Source organism: Suncus etruscus, chromosome 6 (assembly GCF_024139225.1).
Source record: "Suncus etruscus isolate mSunEtr1 chromosome 6, mSunEtr1.pri.cur, whole genome shotgun sequence".
NCBI classification, from domain to species: domain Eukaryota; kingdom Metazoa; phylum Chordata; class Mammalia; order Eulipotyphla; family Soricidae; genus Suncus; species Suncus etruscus.
The window spans coordinates 117,420,796-117,443,055 of record NC_064853.1 but is presented as its reverse complement, the minus strand read 5'-3'; the positions used below and the strand labels follow the sequence as shown (position 1 = coordinate 117,443,055).

At 41.7% G+C, this 22,260-nt stretch overlaps 1 protein-coding gene across 2 annotated transcripts in view; it reads right to left on the bottom strand.

Annotated features, from left to right (window-relative positions):
* Positions 1-22,260, bottom strand: part of VPS45 (vacuolar protein sorting 45 homolog) — an 85,474-nt gene that overhangs the window by 8,936 nt on the left and 54,278 nt on the right. The window contains exons 14-15 of one of the 2 annotated variants that reach the window (XM_049775720.1): positions 14,353-14,484; positions 613-666 (exon numbers count right to left, since the gene is read on the bottom strand). In XM_049775720.1, coding sequence (XP_049631677.1) covers positions 624-666; positions 14,353-14,484 — 175 coding nt within the window. In that variant the 3' untranslated portion in view covers positions 613-623. The remainder of the gene's footprint in view (positions 1-612; positions 667-14,352; positions 14,485-22,260) is intronic. The other variant, XM_049775719.1, reaches the window with a different exon arrangement.

Genomic DNA, 22,260 nt, shown 5'->3' with positions numbered 1-22,260 from the left:
GAGGAGCGGGCAGGTTATGACCTTGCCCTGCTGAAGCCAGGCCTGCTGCACTCATTACCCACAAATGCATTTCACTAATGGCCCTGCTTCATCACACATCTATTGCTCTGCAGAGACACCAAATCTCACCAAAATTCCAGGTGTGCCAGTATTTGGGCTGATTGGCGTGAATGCGGGCACCTTCCCCCAACCTTCTCATACTTTTGGAAGCCCTGGTAGCTGAAACCATGACCCACAAAAGCTGCAGTATCAGCTTTTGCAATATTCAAGCAATAATCAGCTTGAATTCCTAGACAGCACAGCTGCATGACAACTCCATTTGTTTTTAATACTGTCATCTCCATAGGACACAACTATTTGGATGTCAGATTCAAGATACATGTACATACACATATTTATATATTCATATTTGAATACTTAAATTTGAATATTTAAACCTTTGATTTTATATTAGAATATTTGAATAAATTTATGTATTTATATTTGATACATATATTTATATTTAAATATATATCTTGAATATATATATTATATGTTGTGGTGCTGCCAATTGAATCCAAGTCTCCTGCATGCCAAGCATAAGCACAGCTGCTGAACTATCTCCCAGCCTACCTTCAGCAATTTTACCAGGAGCCATGGAAGAGGCCAGAATCCAAGATTTCCAGTCTGCAAATATTAGAGTTGGGCCAGAGAGACAGTACAATGGGGAAGATGTTTGCCTTGCACAGAGCCAACTGGGTTCAGTCCCTGGAGTCCCATATGGCTCCATGAGCAGTGCCAGGAATGATCCCTGAGTCAGGAGTAACCCCTGAGTATTGCTGGATGTGGCCCCTACCTCTTTTCTCCTTCAGCCTACTATCTCCTCAGGCCTGCATCTTTCCTCTGGAAATCTCACTTATTCTATAAGTTCTAACTTAAACTTTCACTTCTCTGTGAAGCACTCCTGATTACCCTGCCAGAATTAATGATTTCTGTTTTTTTTTCTATTATTTTATTTAATTTACACACATTAATGTTTCTTGAATGGTTGTGTCTAAGTATCTCAAACAAAAGAAGCAGACAAATTGATTAGTTCAGAGTACATAGTCCAATTGGTATCCCAGTGTATAGCTTACTATGAGATTTACTGTCTTATCTTAAAAATAATCATAATCTTGATTTTTTTTAATCAAAAGCCCCTTTATTCATCATCATTATTATTTTTTGCAGTGCCAGGGATCAAACCCGGGTTGTCACACATGAAAGGCATATATATGGTCAATATCCTTGGCTCACATTTTTTCTTGTTGTTCTTTGATAGTAACAGTCAACAAGACAAAATAACAAATCTAACTCAAATATCTGTGACAGGGGAACAGAAGTAAGCTGTGGTATAGTTCCACAATAAAATGATGCAACAGGACTGAAAGAAAGGAACAAGGTCACAATGAATAATCTAGAAGAGCCTGGAAGGCTCCAAAGTGTAGGCTTTGCATGTGGGAGACCTTGGTGCAATGCTTGGCACCATGTAGTTTTCCAAGCTCAGCCAGAGTAACCCCGAGTACTGCAAGGTTTTGCTCAAAATACCAACACAAAAATCCAACAATACCTCCCTCCCCAAACCCTCAAAACAGATACAAATGGATCTCAGTAGCAACAACTGATAAAAAAAGACACCGTTGTGCTTGTGTGTGCGCACGTGCGCGTGCGTATGTGTGTGTGTGTGTGTGTGTGTCTGTTCTTTTGGCAGAAGAACCCAATTCTTCCCTTTTAATCACAGTAGCCACACCTGGGTGGCTTTTTCCAACTGTGTAGAACATTTTAATATTTGCTCTGCTCATGACAATACAAAAGTAAAGAGGCATGAGAGGCAGACTGATATTGGCCAGCTTGGTATGACTATGGATTTAAAAGCATTTTCTTTCTTTTTTTTTTTTTTTTTGTCACACCCATTTGATGCTCAGGGATTACTCCTGGCTAAGCGCTCAGAAATTGCCCCTGGCTTGGGGGGACAGGGGGATCGAACCGCAGTCCTTCCTTGGCTAGCGCTTGCAAGGCAGACACCTTACCTCTAGCGCCACCTCACCGGCCCCATTAAAAGCATTTTTGAGCTTTTACTTCTATGTTTAATTATTCAGATAGCACATATGCAGACATATGGATGGACTGCAGAAAAAGGGCTTTGCTATCCTATCAACTTGAAAGCAGAGTCTGGCTGTAAGAAACAAAATCCCCATTCCAACTAGAGTGGGCAAAAGAAAGCATCTAGGCCTGCAGTGAGATGTGGGGAGGGCATTCCCTTTGCAAATGGCTAACCTGGGTTTGATTCTGGCATCATATAGGGTCCCCTGGGCACAGCCAGGAGTAATCCCTAAGTACAGGGTGTGTATGGCACAACCACCCTCTTGGCCCTACAAGTAGAGAGAATAATGTACTAGGCAGCATGTGAGAGCACTGCTGAGCCAAGGTGAAGGCAGCACCTTATAGGGCCAACTGGAGTTGTACTGAAACCTCAGTACTGGTGAATGTGCCCTCTTCTTCTTCCTTCTCCTCCTCTTCCTCCTCTTCTCTCCTCTCTCCTTTTTCTCTTCTCTCTATTTTCCCTCTCTTCTTTTCTCCCCTCTCTCCCCTTTCTCTCTTTTCCATATCTCCTCCCTTTCTTTTTACTCTCCCCTTTAGTATAATCCTACCTATATGTCTTTTTTGCATTTGAATTTAAATTTTTGTTTGATTGCTTTTGGGCCACACCTGGGGATGCTCAGAGCTTATTTCTGGATCTGCACTCAGGTTTCACCCCTAGCAGTGCTTTGGGTACCATATGTGGTACCAGAGACCAAACTTGGGTCAGCTTTGTGTAGCACCTACCTTGCTGTACTAAGGCTCTGGCCCTTGCATTAAAAACTTTTAGGGGGGCGGAGTGATAGCATAGTAGTAGCGCATTTGCTTTGCATGCCGCCGACCTGGTATGGACCTGGGTTTGATCCTCGCATCCCATATGATCCCCTGAGCCTGCCAGGAGCAATTTGTGATCACAGAGCCAGAAGTAACCCGAACACTGCTGGGTGTGGCCCAAAAAACCAAAACAAAAAAACCTTTTAAAGCCAACCCCTTCATATAAGTGGATGGATTTAATAGTATCTTTTAGTTAAAAAAACAAACAAAAACAAAAACCTGGGAGCTCCTCCCTGGTACCACTGGTCCACTGTTGCTGAAGGGCACCAGAACTGCACCCACTCAGGGGGTCATTTACCAGATCAAACTGGAGCCCGAGTCCATCTACCAATAGAATTACATTTAGGGCTCCTAATGTTAAGTCTACTTAAATTTTTTTGCTTTATTTTAGAGTCCAGTCCCTGATTTCTACGTTTATTATTTCTTTAAATAAATTCTTTAATTGAATCACTGAGATACAATTACAAAGTTGTTCATGTTTGCGTGTCAGTCATACAATGTCCAGCACCCTTTTCCAGTAAACATTTCCTGCCACCAATGTTCCCAGTTTCCTCCCATTCACCCCACCCCCACCCCCACCCCGCCTGCCTCTAAGGCAGACACTTTTCTTTTTTTTTTGGAGGAGGTGGGGCTTGAGCCACACCTGGCAACGCTCAGGAGTTACTCCTAGCTGTGTGCTCAGCAATCTCTCCTAGCAGGCTCAGGGGGACCATATGGGATGCAGGGGATTGAACTTGTGTCCATCCCAGATTGGCTGCATGCAAGGCAAATGCCCTACCTGCTCTGCTATCGCTCCAGCCCCAATGGCAGACATCTTTCTTCTCCTTCTCCTTTTCTCTATTTTCCTTTTAGGCACTGCGGTTTGCAATACTGTTATTGAAGAGGTATCATGTATATCACATATCTCTTTTCAGCACCCAGTTTCTAAGTTTATTTTAAGATTCAGGAGTAGTTACCCTGTGATAGCAAAGAATGATGTGAAGGGAAAACTTGTAACACTTGCAAACTGGTAATTGAGCATTTAAGAAATATTTATACTTCCTTGGGGCTAGAGCGATGGTGCAAATGATAAGGCATGCTAGCCTAGGACGAACTGTGGTTCGACCCCCTGGCATCCCATATGATCCTCCAAGCCAGGAGCGATTTCTGAGTGCATAGCCAGGAATAAACCATGAGTGTCTCTGGGTGTGGCCCAAAAACCAGAAAAAAAAAAAAAAAGAAATATTTATACTTCCTGATGCAGAGCCACCTCAATATTGCTAGCGATGTGTGGGATCCAAGATCACAGAAATTTGAATATGAGTTTCAGCTTTGCACTTCCTTCATTATGACTTAAAGCAAATTGGTTCACTTCTATGTTTAATTTCTTTATTTGAAAATTGGGATCACAACACTATTGTCTCTTGAATAATGAAGATTAAAAAAGCTAATCTATGTGATACACTAAGCAGGCTGCTTGGTGCCTCTGACACACACAAAATGATATTTACAACAGTGTTGTTTATATTTGTTTTACTCACCACTCTATGTCTGCTCTTAACATAACTCCTGGAACATGGTTAAATGCTCAATAATTATTTGTTGAATAAACCGATATTCAAATAATAGTCTAGTTCAGTAAATTGTTGCCAAATCAGATGGCAATCAGTTATTAAAAATAACAAATCAGTATTTTCACTGGATGTATTATTTATTTTTAATTAAAAATATGTGAATATGGGGCTGGAGAGATAGCAGAGGAGGTAGGGCATTTGCCTTGCACGAGGTGACCCAGGTTCGATCCCTGGCATCCCATATGGTCCCTAAAACCTACCAGGAGTGACTTCTAAGCATAGAGCCAGGAGTGACCTCTAATTGCCACTAGGTGTTGTTCAAAAAACCCTCCAATATATGTGAATACGTTAGTGGTAAAAAGTTTAAGGTGCCAGAGAGATAGTATGAGGGTGCTGAGGCATTTGCCTCATACGAGGACAACCCTGGTCTGACTCCTTGCACTGTATACAGTTCCTTGATTCCACTCCCCCAGGATAACTCCTGATAGTTATGCACCCTCCCCACCTCAAATATTTAAAAAGCATAGATGAAGATTTTGCCACCTCCCAGTGAATGGAACAGTATGAATAATTTTTTCTGAGTTATTGTATGTTTTCATGTCCTCATTTTGCAACCAAAAAGTTTGCTGTTTTTTTTTTCTTATTTGCTTGTTTGTTTTGTTTGTAATTATGGGCCACATCTGGCTATGCTCAGGGATCACTCCTGGCAGGGTCACAGGACCATATGGGTTTTCAGGGATCAAATCTGGTCAGCTTTGTGCAAGGCAAGTGCCTTATCTGCTCTATCTACTATTGCTCTGATCAACAAAAGTTTTATTGGGGGCCCCTCACCTGGCAATGTTCAGCCCTTACTCCTGATTTTGCCTCTGAGAGGCTTGAGGAACCATATGGGTACCAAAGATCTAACCGGAGTCTGCTGTGTGCAAGGCAGGCAACTTATCCACTGTACTATATCTCTGGCTCCAACAAAAGATCTTTTTAACTTTAAAAATATATGGTCTAGGGGTTGAGTACAGTAGGTAGACACATGATGAACTTGGGTTCGATCCCTAGTATCCCATATGGCCTCCTCAATGCTTGCCAAGAGTGATCCCTGGGTGCAGAGATTAGAGTAAGCCCAAGTTTCACTGGGTTTGGCCCAGAGCCCCACCCCCAAGAAGTTTATAAAAACAGAAATATAAAAATATTTATACTATAAATATTATGTTACATATTATATTTATATATTATACATATTATATGTTATAAAATATATGCTATATATATAAAATAGTTGCCATGTTCACACTTGGCCAGCTCTATAAAGTCACACTTTCCTTTAACAAGATTTAAATCAAGCTGTGAAAAATCTTGTATACTGTCCAAGCAGCAGAAAGCTGACTATCTCAGGAGGAAAGGGTGGGGCAAGCTCCTGCCTTGCCAAAGCCACGTCTGCTGCATCTATCACCCAGAATCACTATTTTGGTGGTGACTCACCACCACTCTATTGGGGACACCAATCTGACCAAACTTAAGGTATTGGGGCTGATATCACCAGAGTTTTTTGGAGTGAGTGCAGGCACCTTTCCCTGTATCTTTTTTCTTCCAGAAAGCCTAGAAGCTGCAAGTATGCCCACATGAAGTTGCCATGTTTGTACTAGGCCAGCTCCATAGACATAGACACTTTTCTCTAACGAGATGTAAACCAAACCATGAAACATCGTATCAACGTATCAGTAATAGTGCTTTGAATTTCTGGACGACTTCATTTGTTTGATGTTGTCATCCGTAAAGGAACATAGCAATTTAACCAAATGGACAGCTAACAACAGCAGCTTACTAAACCTTCTGCCATTGTATTAATAATAACTTCATTGAAGATATAATAATTTCCAGAAACATGCTAGCTATGGTACTTTGTCTTTCTTTTTCCTTTAAATTTCATTCTCTTCCTTTTTCTATTTTATTTTTTTCTTTCTATTTTTTAAAAAATAACTTTGCTCTCACTTATTTGAAAACAAATGCATTATGGTCAACTACGTGAACTATGTGAACTATGTGATACATTTTCTTTAAAGTGAAAAATAAATATGCTCTGCATTGGTGCAATAGCTCAAAAGGTCATACTAAATCTTTTGATAGTAGGAGCCCTGGTTTAAATCCCTAACACTGCATAGATCCTCAACAACCCTCCTGGAGAAGCCCTCAAAAACGAGTAGGGGGTAGATCCAAAACAAAGAACATAAAATCTAAATAACATAACATCTAAATAAAATAGATGTTCTAGAGCACAAATTAAGTAGAATTAGGGGACATACCTAAATTTGGACCTCTAATTATAAATACTGTTTACAAAACCATCTTATTCAAGTTATGAATTTATGGTCCTATCTTCCTATTGGATATTAAAATCCTTAAAGATATAAGATGTGGCCCAGCTCCATAGCTCATTACAAATTGTTGAATCATCCCAGGTAGACTGACTGATTTTTGGGTTGAGAAATCTGTGGTCTTCTTGGTTCAGGAAGATTCTTCTCTCTTCAACTGAGGCCTAGAAACCACCACACCAACTTCCTCCAACATAAAAATGGTCTGGCTCCACAGCTCTTACAGTGCACAGCCACCCATGTGACACCTCTCAATTTCACAGTACTGACAGCTCAGCAGGATTACAGCAAACTAGATAGGAAAATTGTTCAGAAGATCATCAGCTCAGTGAGTCTACACAGTCACACAAGGCTCAACTAGCACCAATGGCAGCCTCGTAGATCTTTAGACATTAACTTTAGTGACATCATTGTGAAATATAACAATGACCATAAATTGACTTTTATTGATCTATTTGTCTGGTAATTTCATATACCATTTAATTTTATTTAATTTTTTTTTTTTTTTTTGGTTTTTGGGCCACACCCAGTAACGCTCAGGGGTTACTCCTGGCTATGTGCTCAGAAGTTGCTCCTGGCTTGGGGGACCATATGGGACACCGGGGGATCGAACCGCGGTCCGTCCAAGGTTAGCGCAGGCAAGGCAGGCACCTTACCTTTAGCGCCACCGCCCGGCCCCTAATTTTATTTAATTTAATTTTATTCTTTAAATTTGTTTAGCCACACCTAGTTACACTTAGGGGTTATTCCTGACTCCACACTCAGAAATAACTCCTGGCAGGCTCAGGAGTTATTGCACCAGATGGGATACAAGGGATCGAACCCGAGTTGGCCATGTGCAGGGTAGATGGCCTACGGGCATTCTGGGATAGTGGGTGGAAAACTGACATTGGTGATGGTGGGAGTCACACTGGTGGTGGGCTTATTGTTAGAACACTGAATGTCTAAAACAACTCATTATGAACAGTTTTGTAAATTATAGTGTTTAGATGAAAATAAACCAGAACAAAAAGACAACCCTGGTCTAGGGCCATGGACGAGTGGTAGAGTACTTGCTTCAGATATGTGAGGTCTGTGTCCTCATTTTCCCTGCTCCACATACAGAACCAGCTTTCAGCAAAGGTGACCTCCTCAACACAGCCATGGTGCCAAGCCCCTTGCCCCAAACCTCTATAAAAATAGAAATGGCATCGTGACATGCCCCTCATAAAGAAGAGTTCCTGCATCCCTCTTTCTAAGGCACGCACATTCTGTCACTGGATACTAATTTTTCTGTAAATAATTCAGTGACAGCACCAGCTCATGGTTACTGGAGATCATGTGAGAGTCTAGTGTTACTTGCTTAGCTAGAAATCGATGAAGTCTCAGTTGATAATACAAATCAGCTTCCTTTGAACTTCAAGTTGGTTTGTAAAATCCAAAAGCAGCTGTTTTTAGGGTCCTGATCTGTACTTGCTAAAAAGTCAGGACTGCTGATCTCATCTGTCAGAAGTGGGACAATAGCCACACCTCGGCTCCAGGGCAAGGAGAAAAGAAGCCCATCATCATTTTTATTCCAGGACCTATACTGTTAAATCTCATTCTTAATGATTTTGAGATAGAAAACACCTTAGAAAAAACACTCAGTGATTTCTCCATCTGTGGTGGTGCTGGAAATCAAACTGAAGCTTTTGCATCAAAGCCTGAGCACTGCTCTTTCAGTTATCTTCCAGGCCTTGTTACTATTTGCTTTTGATATTTTTTTTTTGTCACACCCAGCAGTGCTTACAGCTTACTCCTGGTGGGGTTGGAGTGCTGGGGGTTGAATTTAGGTTGACCGTATGCTAGATAAGCACTATTCCCACTAAACTATCTTTCCGTTGGTATTATTTTTTCCACTTCCTACCTTCATTTCTAATATTCTATTTTTGTTGTTGGTTTAGGGTTTCTTGGGGGACTATGGAATACCAGGGTTCACATCTGGGCCTCTTGCATGCAAAGCATGTACTCAGTTTCTTTGTTTTGTTTTATTTTTTGGGTCATACCCAGCAGTGCTCAGGGTTTACTCCTGGCTCCACACTCAGAAATTGCTCCTGGCAGGCTTGGGGGACCATATGGGATGCCGGGATACGAACCAATGACCTTCTGCATGAAAGGCAAACGCCTTACCTCCATGTTATCTCTCCCGCCCCCTGTACTCAGTTTCTTAACCAATTCCTACAACCCTGTAATATTTCTTAGTAGGTTGACAGGTAGACATATTGTCATTTTGAAAAAAAAATCATCCTATCTTATAAACGCCACTTATAAGCATTTAAAAATCACAGCATGGAAGGGTGGGTGGGTTGGAGTAGTATAGCAGGTAGGGTATTTGCTTTGCATGTGGCCGACCCAGGTTCAATCCCTAACATCCTAAATGGCCCAAGCCTCCCATGAGTAATTTCTGAGTGCAGGAATAATCCCCGAGTGCCACCAGGTGTGGCCCCAAAACAGAACAAAACAAAACAACAACAAAAATCACAGTAACATATGTCTTCCACAAATACGTTTTTTAACTGAGAGCCTAATTAAAAGTGCAGACTAGTAAGAGACTCTGTCAGGGTTCAACTCCTTGCCTTTCTTGTCTTCACTCTTTGCACTGTTGCCTAGGTGTGGCTATTCTACTTCTGACAGATGAGGTCAGCAGTAGTTGGAAAGCACAGATCAGGGCCTTGAAAACAGCTGCCATTAGTTCTAGGTCTTTGCACAAGGTACTTAACCTCTATCTGCTCTTCTGGTTTGTGAGTTAAATGATAATAAAAACATCTGCCCACTGGCTGTTAGGAGAATCAAGTAAAATTGGGGGTGGTGGTGGAAGCAGCTGTCTGTAAAGTGAGTTCACAGATGGAGGTTCTTAAGAATTATGTGGTGGGGCCAGAGAGATAGCATGGAGGTAAGGTGTTTGCCTTTCATGCAGAAGGTCATCGGTTCGAATCCCAGCGTCCCATATGGTCCCCCGTGCCTGCCAGGAGCAATTTCTGAGCATGGAGCCAGGAGTGACCCCTGAGCACTGCTGGGTGTGACCCAAAAACCACACACACACACACACACACACACACACACACACACACACACAAAAGAATTATGTGGCAACACTGTTTTGTGTACCGACTTCTGAAATCTTACATGTACTGTTATGCTTGGGGCATGTAGGGAAGCTAGAGCTTAAATGCTCCATAGTTACAGTAGTGGTCACTTTTGGATAGCAGAGGTATCAAGAAGTAAAACAGAGTCTAACACACTGTATGTTCTAAATAACTTTTAGTTCTGGTGTCAGAGAGATATACAGTGGGTAGGGCACTTGCCATGCATGCAGCTGACTGGGGTTCAATCCTCAGTACCACGGTCTTCTGAGCACTACCAGGAGTGATCCCTAAGTACAGAGCCAGGAGTAAAGCCTGAGTACTGCTGGGTGTGGACTAAACCACTTCCCTTTCCCAAAACAAAATTTCTGTTGAAACATAATGTCCCTTTGAGACACATATATGTCTCAAAGCATACAAACTCAGAATAGCTAATATAATCAGGTGGGAGGCATAGTATTAAATTATATATATTAAAAGATAATTGAATCATTAATTTGTAGACTGCTAGCTAACAATTGTCTAACTGAGCACATTGATCTTACAGAGAACCTACTAAAATCATTCACTATTATTGGCTAAAACAGGAATCTGTAGTGAGATGGTAGTGGATCTGGCCACTGCCCAGGATATGGTTCTCTGCTGGCTGTGTTCCAGAGACCACAGTGCCCTTCTCCTCTGCTCAGGGGCCCTTTGGGTTTTCTTCCACTTTCGTAGTGAGTTCCAGAGAACCAAGATGCTCTTGTACTAAAACAATTCTGCTTGAATGAATTTATTCTCGGTCTCTTAGCTCACAGTCAACTGCAGCCACAGCTCCTAGACCTCTATGAAGTGACTACAAAGGGAAACTGGCTCTGAAGCCAAATTCAGATGCTTGTGTATTGGCAAGGTGGGATTATGTGCTCCTAAAACAGGAATAAGTCCTTAATACTACCAAGTAAGGTCGAAAATTAAAAAAATAATCGGAGAGATAGCACAACGGTGTTTGCTTTGCAAGCAGCCGATCCAGGACCTAAGGTGATTGGCTTGAGTCCCAGCATCCCATATGCCCCCCCCCCCCCCCCCCCCCCCCCCCCCCGTGCCTGCCAGGAGCTATTTCTGAGCAGACAGCCAGGAGTAACCCCTGAGCACCACCGGGTGTGGCCCAAAAACCGAAAAAAAAAAAAAAGAAAAAAAAAACCAAGAAGAAAAACAATTCTTCTCAATTCATAGGAGTCTTGAGAGCCCAGATGAGCCTACTGAAGAACAGGTCACAGATGTCATTTGGCTGTAGGTAGGGCATTTGCTTTGCATGTGGACAACCCAACCTTTATCCCATCATCTCATATGATTCTCTGAGTCTACCAGGAGTAATTCCTGAGCACAGAGCCAGAATCAAACTCCTGAGCACCAGTGGGTATGGCTCCCAATAAAAACAAGCTCCCCTTGTTGGGGGGCTGGCAAGGCTAGCTGGCAGCTTAGACGTACTGCATCATATCCGCTTATCTCATTCTTTGTGATTTACCCTGCCAGGCAGAGATCAAAGGTGCCAGTCTGATTGGCTTTACTGTGGTAAATCACCACAATATATAATGAAATACTATTCAGCAACGAAAGGAAAATAAGAACTGATACAAGCTACAAAACGCAGGAGTGTTACACTACAGAGAAGAGCCAGTTAGAAAAGACTCCACATTCTATGAATTCATTTGTGTGCAATGTCTGGGTCAGCAAGGTCTTTACATGGAAAACAGACTCATGGCTGCTGATGAGGTAGGAAAGGGGCTCATTCTGAGGTGATGAAAAAGCCCTAAAATTAGTTACGGTCACAATCACACATATCTGTGACAGTTCTAGAAGCTAGTTCAAAAGAGGGCGGATTCTAAGAGATGTGAACTACATCTCAGCAAAGCAACTGTTCTCTATTTGGCTCTTTTGCTCACCTCTTTAAAAAAAAACAAAAACTCAAAATATCTTTTTCACACCTCACAATGCTCCAGGAATATTCCTGGCTTTGCACTCAGGCATTACTCCAGGAAGGACTTGGGGGACTGTATGAGATGCTGGGGATCAAACCTGTGTCGTCAGTGTTCAAGGCAAGTACCTTAACCACTGTACTAGTCAGGGCCCATAACTGAAAAATCTCTCTCTTCCCCTCTCCCTCCCTCTCTTCTTCTTTCCCTAGGAATTGAATTTAAAAGGACCTCACACAAAGCATTTGCTCTACCACTAAGTGACAAACATCTCTATCTCTCTGTTTTGTTCTCTTTCAGTGACTTGTTTCTCCTGAATTTTTTTCTTTTTTTTTTTTATGCCATAATCACATGGTGCTGAGAGGCTGCTCCTGATTCAGTGCTCAGAGCTATTTCTAGTAGTGTTTATGTGACCCTCTTATTCCAAGAGTGAGTCCACATTTCCAGCATGCCAAGTATGTGCTTAGTCCACTGAGCCCTCATGTCCAGCGGATGGACATGATGCCCTCCTCTCCAGCCCTCATGTCTCTTCCTAGGAAAGCCCTTCCTTACAACAGACCAATGACTGTACCTGAGCCCTCTGCTTCATGCAACTGACTTTTCTTTATCATGCTTTACAGCCTTTTCTCCTCTAAAGTACTTACTAGCTCCTTTTGCTTTACTATAACATTTATTTTCCAAATTTATTATTTACTTTGTCTCTGTATTCAAATGTAGGTTTCCGGGCTGTCCAGGAGTGATCCCTGAGCACAGAGCTGGGAGAAAGCCCTGAGCACCATTGGGTGTGGCCCCAAATAATACTGTAAATAAGCAAAATGTGGGTTATAAAGAATTGAGATTTGTTTTAATCATGGAGGTACCCCAAAAGTTTAATATATATTAGCTGAAGGAGTAAATGAACAATGTTTATGTTGATCTCATCTGTTAAGTAAATACTTATGCATTCTAGAACTCATAGCTGTTAGTGTGGCTTCTAATGTTCTATATAGACATTGTTGTAAAAAACATCTGTGGTGCTCTAGAATTATTTATATATGCATGTTTATATATATCTCCTAGGAGTTGAAATTTATCCCTCCACTTGAGACTTTATTACATGCCAGTGGCCAATGATGCAAATGTAGAGGGAAGTGGAAAGGAGGCAGAAGTTAGAGGTGAAGCTGAGACTGGAGCCAAGTTATCTGCCAAGAGCTAACGGGAAACCCTGTGCTCCCTAGACCAAGTGGAGGTTAAAAGACATGAAGAATTGGGGCCGGAGCAGTGGCGCAAGCGATAAGGCATCTGCCTTGCCGGTGCCAGCTGAGGACAGACTGTGGTTTGATCCCCTAGCGTCCCATATGCTCCCCCAAGCCAGAAGTAATCTGAACGCATAGCCAGGAGTAACCCCTGAGCATCACCGGGTGTGCCCCTCCAAAAATAGACATGAAGAATAAATGAAGGTATAACCTTGTCTCCTGGTGGTGCTGGAGGACCATATGCAGTGTTGGGGGATCAAACCATAGATGACTGCATACAAGGCAAGTGCTTTAATCCTTGTCCTCTCTCTCTCTCTCTCTCTCTCTCTCTCTCTCTGGCCATACCTGGTAGCACTCATGGGTTACTTCTGGCTCTGTGCTCAGAAAATCACTCCTAGCAGGCTCAGGACCATATGAGATGTTGGGGATCGAACTCTGGGCTGTCCGAGTTGGCCATGTGCAAGGCAAATGCCCTACCACTGTACTACTGCTCTGGCTCCCATAACTCTTGTACTCTTTTTCTCTCTCTGGCACTTTATTTGTATATTCTTTCATTGTTGTTTCTGTGCCACACTCAGTTGTGTTCAGGGACTATTCCTGTCTCTATGCTCAGGGATCACTCCTGGAAGGATTTGGGGGACCAACTATATGGAGTACTGAGAAATGAACCTGAATAGAATGTGGGCAAGGAAAATGCCTTAAGTTCTGTAATATCTCCCAGATCCATTCATAATACTTGTTGAATAAATGCAGTTAATCAACAAAATGTAAAATTTACAGGACTCAATACCATAATGTGTAGGTATTTCCAATATGTATGTTATCAATTAATTGCTGAATAAATAATTTTTGTCAAATAGTATGAATTCCCACAGATTATTTAACTTGTCTAAACTTTAATTTTTTTTCAATAATTGGATGTAATTGTATAAATTCCAAATACTCATAATTTTATTTTTGAGAATAAAATATTGGATCTACAAAAAAAAACATATATGTGTGTGTTATCAGAACACAGGAAGCACTGATTAATAGTTTGGGTTAGTTCTTACTCTTCATGAATCACTTTGGGGATTCAAAACAATTTATGAAGAATCTATGAAATGATCCCTGTTGGTCTTGAACTGCCTAGTTATTACAGACCATTTTTCACTTTCATGAAAGGAATGTAAATGCCATTCTTTAGGAATGTCAGAGAGAAGTCTCTTCCTTACCTTTTTGTGTTGTGTACCGTGGTTCCTCCTAGCACAATCCTCACCCCAGGGGTGGTGCGGTTCAGGTTATAGACTGTCAGGGCCTCTTCATATGTGGCTCCTCCAATTACAAATACAAGAATATCTTGGGGTCTGCAAAAATGAAGAAAGTTCATATTACAAGAGAGGAAAAATAGTTAAATATCTGTTGTTTCTGGAGCTGAAGTCATAGTACAGCAGGAAGGGAGTTTGCCTTGCACAAAGGTGCCCTGGGTTCAATCCCTGACACAACAAATAGTCCCCTTAGCACTATTAAGAAAAATTCCTGAGCACAGGCATCTATACCTGGGATCTATAGATCCCTGAACCAAGGGATCGATACCACAGGGTGTAGCCCATAAATACACACACACACACACACACACACACACACACACACACACACACACACACACACACACTTCTATACAACTTAAATTTCTAAATCTTGGGGTTGTAGAAACAGTATGGGTGTGATGCTTGCCTTTCACACAGTCAACTTGGGTTCAATCCCTGACATCCGACAGGATCTTCTGAGCCAGGCATAGGCCCTGAACAAAGTTGGATATGGCCCCGATACAAGCCAAAAAAAATTTTTCCCCTAAATTCCTCTTTTGACGAAGAAGCAGAATTAAAGGAGAATAGAATGAAAGGCTTAAAAAAGTTTTAATGATCTGAAATTGGCAGGAAACAGCACAGGAAATGCTGAACAGTGATTTGCTTTCTGTGTATGAGCGGATGTCTTCTAATTCCTGTGCTGTGAATTTCAGAATAGCACAATAGTGTTTGCTGGAACAGACTGTAGAAATATTCTTTCATATCCGAGAGGCTGCAAAAAAGCTGTTACTGTGATATGTCAATATAGTAATGATTTATGCTTGTTCCAAGGTCCTCCTCTCATAGATGATCTTTGTCAGCTGATATAGTACAGCTGCCTTTATCCAAGAAACTCAAAGTATTTTGAAAAATACTGGCATATTTAGATGCCTTCAAAACATAAGAACTAGAGACATTTCGTAATCTGAGTGTGAAAAAAGAATGGGGAGGTGAGGGAGAGAACTGAAAGGGCTGAAGTGCATGCTGGGGCCTTGGATATGAAGACTGACCTAACACCAAGTCTCTGGAGCACTGCAATGGTATAGTCTGAACTATATGAGGTGCAGGGGTAGAATGTGGGTAGAGTATATTTAAAGCAAATATTCTACCTTCTGTATATAACGGTTTTTAATCTGTAGCCCCTTGATGTTTCAAACTTTCAACCCAGAAAGTTTTCTTTTCACTCACCTCTATGTTATTTTCTGGATCCTATTTGTATTGGTTACCTCTATAGATACTAAATAATGTTTCTTTTAGTCTTATATATCTTATAGTAAATAGGTAAATTATATCTAATTTTAAAATGTTGCCAGTTAAGTTTGTGCCTAAGCAAAAATTCTTTTTTCTCTCCCCTACAGTTTCCCCTCTTGGCCCAGGATCTTTTAGATTCTCACTACAGGAGTTAAGTGAAATGCCGCTTACAACCAGACTACCTTCATGAATGAGCATCTTAGAGAAGGATCCTGGCTCAAGGAATGATCTTTTGACCTGCAAAGACCACTGCCTTCCTAACTGCCCTCCACTGACAGATTACTTTGTTAGCTGAGATAATCCTCCAGATCGGGTTTACCTGGAATTTGATTGGAAGTGTATTACTTGGACATAGTACCCTGCCTACATCCAGTACAATTCCTTGGAAGAAAACACTGTTATACCCCATTCAAGGATCTTCTTAACAAATGGAAAAAGAAGGAATTGTAAGGACTCAGCCCTCTGCCATAAGCCCTTTCTCTCCTCTTTAACTGTGGAATATGACAGTTAACAGACTTCCCCTTTAACTGTGAATTGCTGCCTTGTTGCAAGGTTATATGGGTGGGGAGCTCTGAGAGGGGCCTTTTGGCCAGGGGAAGCTGTTTGCCTGGGGGCCCTGGCCTACTTGTTAGCCTCATATTGCAGCGAATCCAGTCTAGAGAGCACCTGCTTCCCTGCTTGCCTGGCTATCTGCTATTTGTCCTGCTGCTGCAGCTGTGTGGGTTGTGTCTCATTGCTCTCTCTGGTTTTCTGTGTATCTCTTGCTCTAGTCTCTCTCTCTCTCTCTCTCTCTCTCTCTCTCTCTCTCTCTCTCTCTCTCTCTCTCTCTCTCTCTCTCTCTCTCTCTCTCTCCCCCCCCACCTTTCTCTCCTCTCTTTTCTCTCTCTCTCCCTCCTCCCTCCCTCCCTCTCCTTATTAATTGTGGGCTGAGTTGTATCTCGCTTGCTCTCTGGCTTTCTGTGTATCTCTTGCTCTAGTCTCTCTCTGTCTCTCTGTCTGTGTCTGTCTCTCTGTCTCTCTTTGACTCTGTCTCTCTCTCTCTCTTCCTCCCTCTCCATCTCCCTCCCTTTCTCCCTCCCCCCTCTCTCTCCTCATTAATTGTTAGATAACCTTGCCTCTGACCCTTTCATCCGGGGATTGCTTGGCCTCAAACGTTTGTTGGGGGTGAATTAGCACCCAACATTTATGGTCCTGGGGAAAAAAAAAAAGAACCCCTGAACATGGGATGATTATGGCCCTAGAGGAAAAAAAACCTGAAAAAATAACCACTACCAACAAACTATCTTGAGCAAATAAAGCAATGGTGCTCCTAGGACTTTACCACTTCTTAAAACTCTTTCTTTCTGACTCCTTTGGTTAATCAGGGGTCCTCAAACTTTTTAAACAGGGGACAGTTAATTGCACCTCAGGCCATTGAAAGGCGAGATTATAATTAAAAAAAACTATGAAAAAATAAAAACTATGAACAAATTCCTATATACACTGCACATACCTTATTTTGAAGTAAAAAAAAATAACCAAAATGGGAACAAATGCAATATTTAAAATGAAGCAAAGCTAAACCAACAAACTTACCGTATTTCAATGGGAACTATGGGCCTGCTTTTGGAGGGCTGTAGTTTGAGGATCTCTACACAAGACTGAGGAGGAGTTGAGAGGCAAAAAGGAGGGGAGTCGAAAAGTGTGGTGGACATCCCACACATGTACACTGTGGGCCCGGGACAAGTCAGCTGCTAAGAAGGACAGCAGCAGCAACTACACCCAGCAAGTTGGATAAATGTCTTTGGTGGGTCATGTGTGGCCCGAAAGCCATAATTTGAGGACCCCTGGGTTTAACCATGAAAAAGCAGCCAGGGGTGGAGCTTGATACTGAAAAGGGAGGCACATTGCTTGGTCACTGATGTCATTTAAGGGATGCTATGTGTTTTACTGGGTTTCAACTTTTCTTTGTTTGATTTTGGGCCACTCAGTGTTCACTCAGTGAACACTCAGTGTTTAGGGAATCATATGGGGTACTGAAATAGAATTTGGGTCGGACATATTCAAGACAAGCATCCTACCTGCTCCAGCCCTGGGCTTCAATCTTTTTTCAAAATAGCTCCATAACAAAACTCAGGTCCCTGTGAAGTCCCTCTGTAGAGATCAACCAAAACAGATATTCTGTTCCAAAACTATTCAAGTTTGCTTTAGTTTTTGTTTCTTTTACCTTCAAAATAAGATAAAATGACTTCATAGACAAGTTGTTCTGTTAAATTACATATTAGACATTATTGAGAACAGGACATCATTGGAACAGGAAGCATTTACTATGAGAAGTATCTAGAATCAGGCCACATAAAAACTACAAACAAAACACAAAGTACCCCAACCCCATCCCAAGATTACTTTCTGTGTGTCTCTGCCTCTTCTAAAATGCTGATAGAGTGTTGGTCTAATGGAAATGGAGTCAGATACTGCTGAAGAACTGCCAGAAGTTGATTTAAAAAAAAAAAAAAAAAGCTTAATTTTTAATTTTGTTTTGCCAGGGATTAGACCTAGGGCCTTGGGGGCTTGAGACATAGAATAGCAGGTTTTATATCTTACAATGCATGCAGTTGACCCAGGTTCCTGACATACTATATGTCCCCGAAGTAGCTCCAGGAGTGATTCCTGAGCATAGAACCAGGAATAACCTCTGAGCAACTCTGGGTGGAGCCCAAAAACAAGCAAGTAAGCAAGCAAACAAAACCATTAGAACCTTATCAGTGAAATGTATATTCCACCACTGAATGACATTCTGGCCCAATTTTACTTTTTAATAAAAAATAAGCTTGGGGCCCGGAGAGATAGCACAGTGGTGTTTGCCTTGCAAGCAGCCAATCCAGGACCAAAGGTGGTTGGTTCGAATCCTCGTGTCCCATATGGTCCCCCGTGCCTGCCAAGAGCTATTTCTGAGCAGACAGCCAGGAGTAACCCCTGAGCACCGCTGGGTGTGGCCCAAAAACCAAAAACCAAAAACCAAAAAAAAAAAAAAAAAGCTTGAAGGGTCTGGAATGGTAGCACAGCAGCAGGGCATTTGCCTTGCACATAGCTGACCCAGGATGGACACGGGTTTGATCTCCCAGCATTCCATATGGTCCCCCGAACCAAGAGCAATTTCTGAGCACAGAGCCAGGTGCAACCCGTGAGCAATGCCAGGTGTGGCCCCAAAAAAACAAAAACAAAAAACTGAAAAAACAATAAAAAAAGCTTGGAGCTGGACTGATAGTACAGTGGGCAGGGCACTTACTTTGTAATGGCTGACCTGGGTTCAATCCTGACTCCCTACGTGGACCTCCCCAAACAACTCCAGGAGTAATTTTTGAGTGCAGAGCTAGAAGTAAGCCTATCCCAGGTGTGCTCCCCCCCCAACAACAACAACAAAAAGATAAAATAAGCTTCAATGTGTATATTTATCATGACAGTGCTTTAAGAATTATATACTAACATACACTATAATAATTCTAGAAATTATTTGAAAACATACAATATATAAAAAATAAAAGAATATGTTGTTAAAAAAAATAAGTTTTTGGGGCCGGGCGGTGGCGCTAGAGGTAAGGTGCCTGCCTTGCCTGCGCTAGCCTTGGACGAACTGAGGTTCGATCCCCCGGTGTCCCATATGGTCCCCCAAGCCAGGAGCAACTTCTGAGCACATAGCCAGGAGTAACCCCTGAGCATTACCGGTTGTGGCCCAAAAATCAAAAATCAAAAAAAAAAAAAAAAAAAAAAAATAAGTTTTTGGGCCGCAGTGATAGCATAGCAGTAGGGCATTTATTTGCCTTGCACACGGCTGAACCAGGACAGACCAGGGTTTGATCCCCAGCATCCCATATAATCCCCAGAGCCTGCCAGGAGCGATTTCTGAGTGCAAAGTCAGGAGTAACCCCTGAGCACCTCCGGGTGTGGCCCCAAAACAAAACAAACAAAAAAAGTAAGTTTACTTTCCACTTGGTCCTTTTATACCTTTATATATATACTTTTTATATATATACTTTTTATATATACTCTTTAGAGGCAAACACTACTTACTACCCGTCTTTTAAGTATCCTTTCAGATATATTTCTATTTTTATGTTTTCTAATTTTGTTTTAGAATCATACTCAATGGTGTTGGGGGCTACTCCTAGTGGTACTCAGGGATCTATGGGGCATTGGGAATGGAACCCAGAAAAAATTATGTTTAAAATACATGTACATTTACTAAAATTAATAAAAATTGTCATAAGTATGTATGTCAAATGGAATATAAATATATATATATATATATATACTCTTACATACATATAAATGTCATATGAAAAACTGGATACATACACTATTCTGCCCTTGTCCTCATCTTGGATATATTTAAACTTTTGATATTGTAAGTTGTTCATATATGTCATCATACCAATAATTCAGAAACATGCCTATTGCTCCACATCTTGTCAATGACAAGATTACTAACATTGCAATCTTTTTAAATGAACTGACTTCCTCTCTTGCTCTTCCTAATATACTTTCTTCTCTTTGTTTCCAAAATATCACTTTTTCTTCCCTTTTAGGAGCTGCTTCTGCTCAGCCTTCCTTGGTGACCTATCCTGTCTCTGACTTTGAGTCCTGGTGTGGAGAGCTGAGGTCAGTCAGTTCTTCTTGATCTTCCTACAACTATTCTGTCCAAGGCACTGGCCACATATGGTCCCTTATGTTCAGTTCCTCAGTGAATAGAGACATTTCAAGTCTCAATCGGCACATGTGGCTCAAGGCTCTATGCAGCAGATGAATGGAACGCAGTTCCATTGGAGAAAGCTCTGATGAACATCAATTCTTTAACAATTCTCTGAAAATCAAGTTGTGAGTGGTGGTTTTAAATATGTTTTGGGTACACTTATCAGCTAATGGCTCCCAAATCTCTTTTTAATCCAGGCTTATTCCTTGAAGTCCAGACTTTAAAATCTTCTATCTGATCAGATATTTTCTAGTGACACTTCTTTGGATGTTTAATATATCTCCCAAGTTAACATCTTTCTATCTCTAACCTCCCCATTCTACTTGTATTTTAGTTAATGGTTGGTTTAACTCAGGGCAAAAGCTTTGGAGGTTAGCGAGATAATACAGCAGGTAGGGCATTTGCCTTGCTCATGGCCGCCCAGGGTTTTATCCCTGGCATACCTGAGTACCACCAGGAGTGATTCTTGTGTGTAGATACAGAAATAAGACTTGGGTACAACTAGTGGCTCCCAAACAAATAAACAAATAAAATGCCTTGGGGTTATTCTAACTTCCTTATGAATGAAGATGTAAGTAGGAGATATAGGGAAGAGGGGAAAGAATACAAGAGCCAGATAATCAAAGGCCTTTGAATTGTATGGCCAAGGAGGAGTCACAAAGGGGTTTAAAATGATCAAATTTGAATTTTCTGAAGGATAATTCTAGCAGTCATACAAAAAGAAATTAGGAGCTGCTATTGGGAAAAATTGGGTATTACAAAGCTTTTAAGGTTATTAAAATATAAAATTAAGGAAGCACTGGAGGGATGGATTCAATATCACAACATGTAGGGTGCCTGCCTTGCATTGGTCAATGATATATTTTTTGGGGGGGGGCATACCTGCTGATGCTGGGGGAACCACTCCTGGTTCTATACTTAGGAATCACTCCTGGTGGTACTTGGGGAGCCTATGGGATGCCTAATATTGAACACAGCATGACCCTGTGCTGTCCTATCACTCCAGCACTATGATACTTTTTTGAATTTGGGTGTCTAAGCATAAGTGTTCAAAAAGTAAGCAAGACTGACTGACTGAAGATAAGACAAAAACATGAGTCGGAGATCCCCATGGAGCTTCACAAAGAAGAGATCCATTGAATCTAGGGAGAGATCCTGAATATAGGCAGCCCCCTGGATCCATGGGATGGATTTTTTTCCAGGGTGCTCCTGTAGAAGAGAACCTAGTCAGATGCTAGGGAAAGACATGGAGTCAGCAAAAGCCTCTGTAAAGGCTGTTGGCAGAAAAGCCAGAAGGAAGTGACAAGACAAAAGGATTTCTAGAATATTCTTTTTTTGTTTGTTTGTTTGTTTTTGTTTTGGGGCCACACCTGTTTGATGCTCAGGGTTTACTCCTGGCTAAGGGATCAGAAATTGCCCCTGGCTTGGGGGGACCATATGGGACACCGGGGATCGAACCACGGTCCTTCCTTGGCTGGCTTACAAGGCAGACACCTTACCTCTAGCGCCACCTCACCGGCCCCAAGAATAGAGTATTCTTGAAACTCAGTAGTGTGGAATGCAGCTGTGATGCAAATACGGTGAAGATGCAATGTGATTATTTAAGAAAAGGGTTAGGGCTGGAAAGTCAGTACAGTGGGTAGGGTGCGTGCCTTGTCAACTCAGGTTCGATCCCCGATACTCACAAATAGTCCCCTGAGTCTGCCAGGTGTGATTCCTGAGCACAGAACCAGGAATAAGCCCTGATCATTGCTAGATGTTGCACAAAAGCAAACAAACTAAAGTTTTAGTGTTTTTAGTCATTTACTCTGACT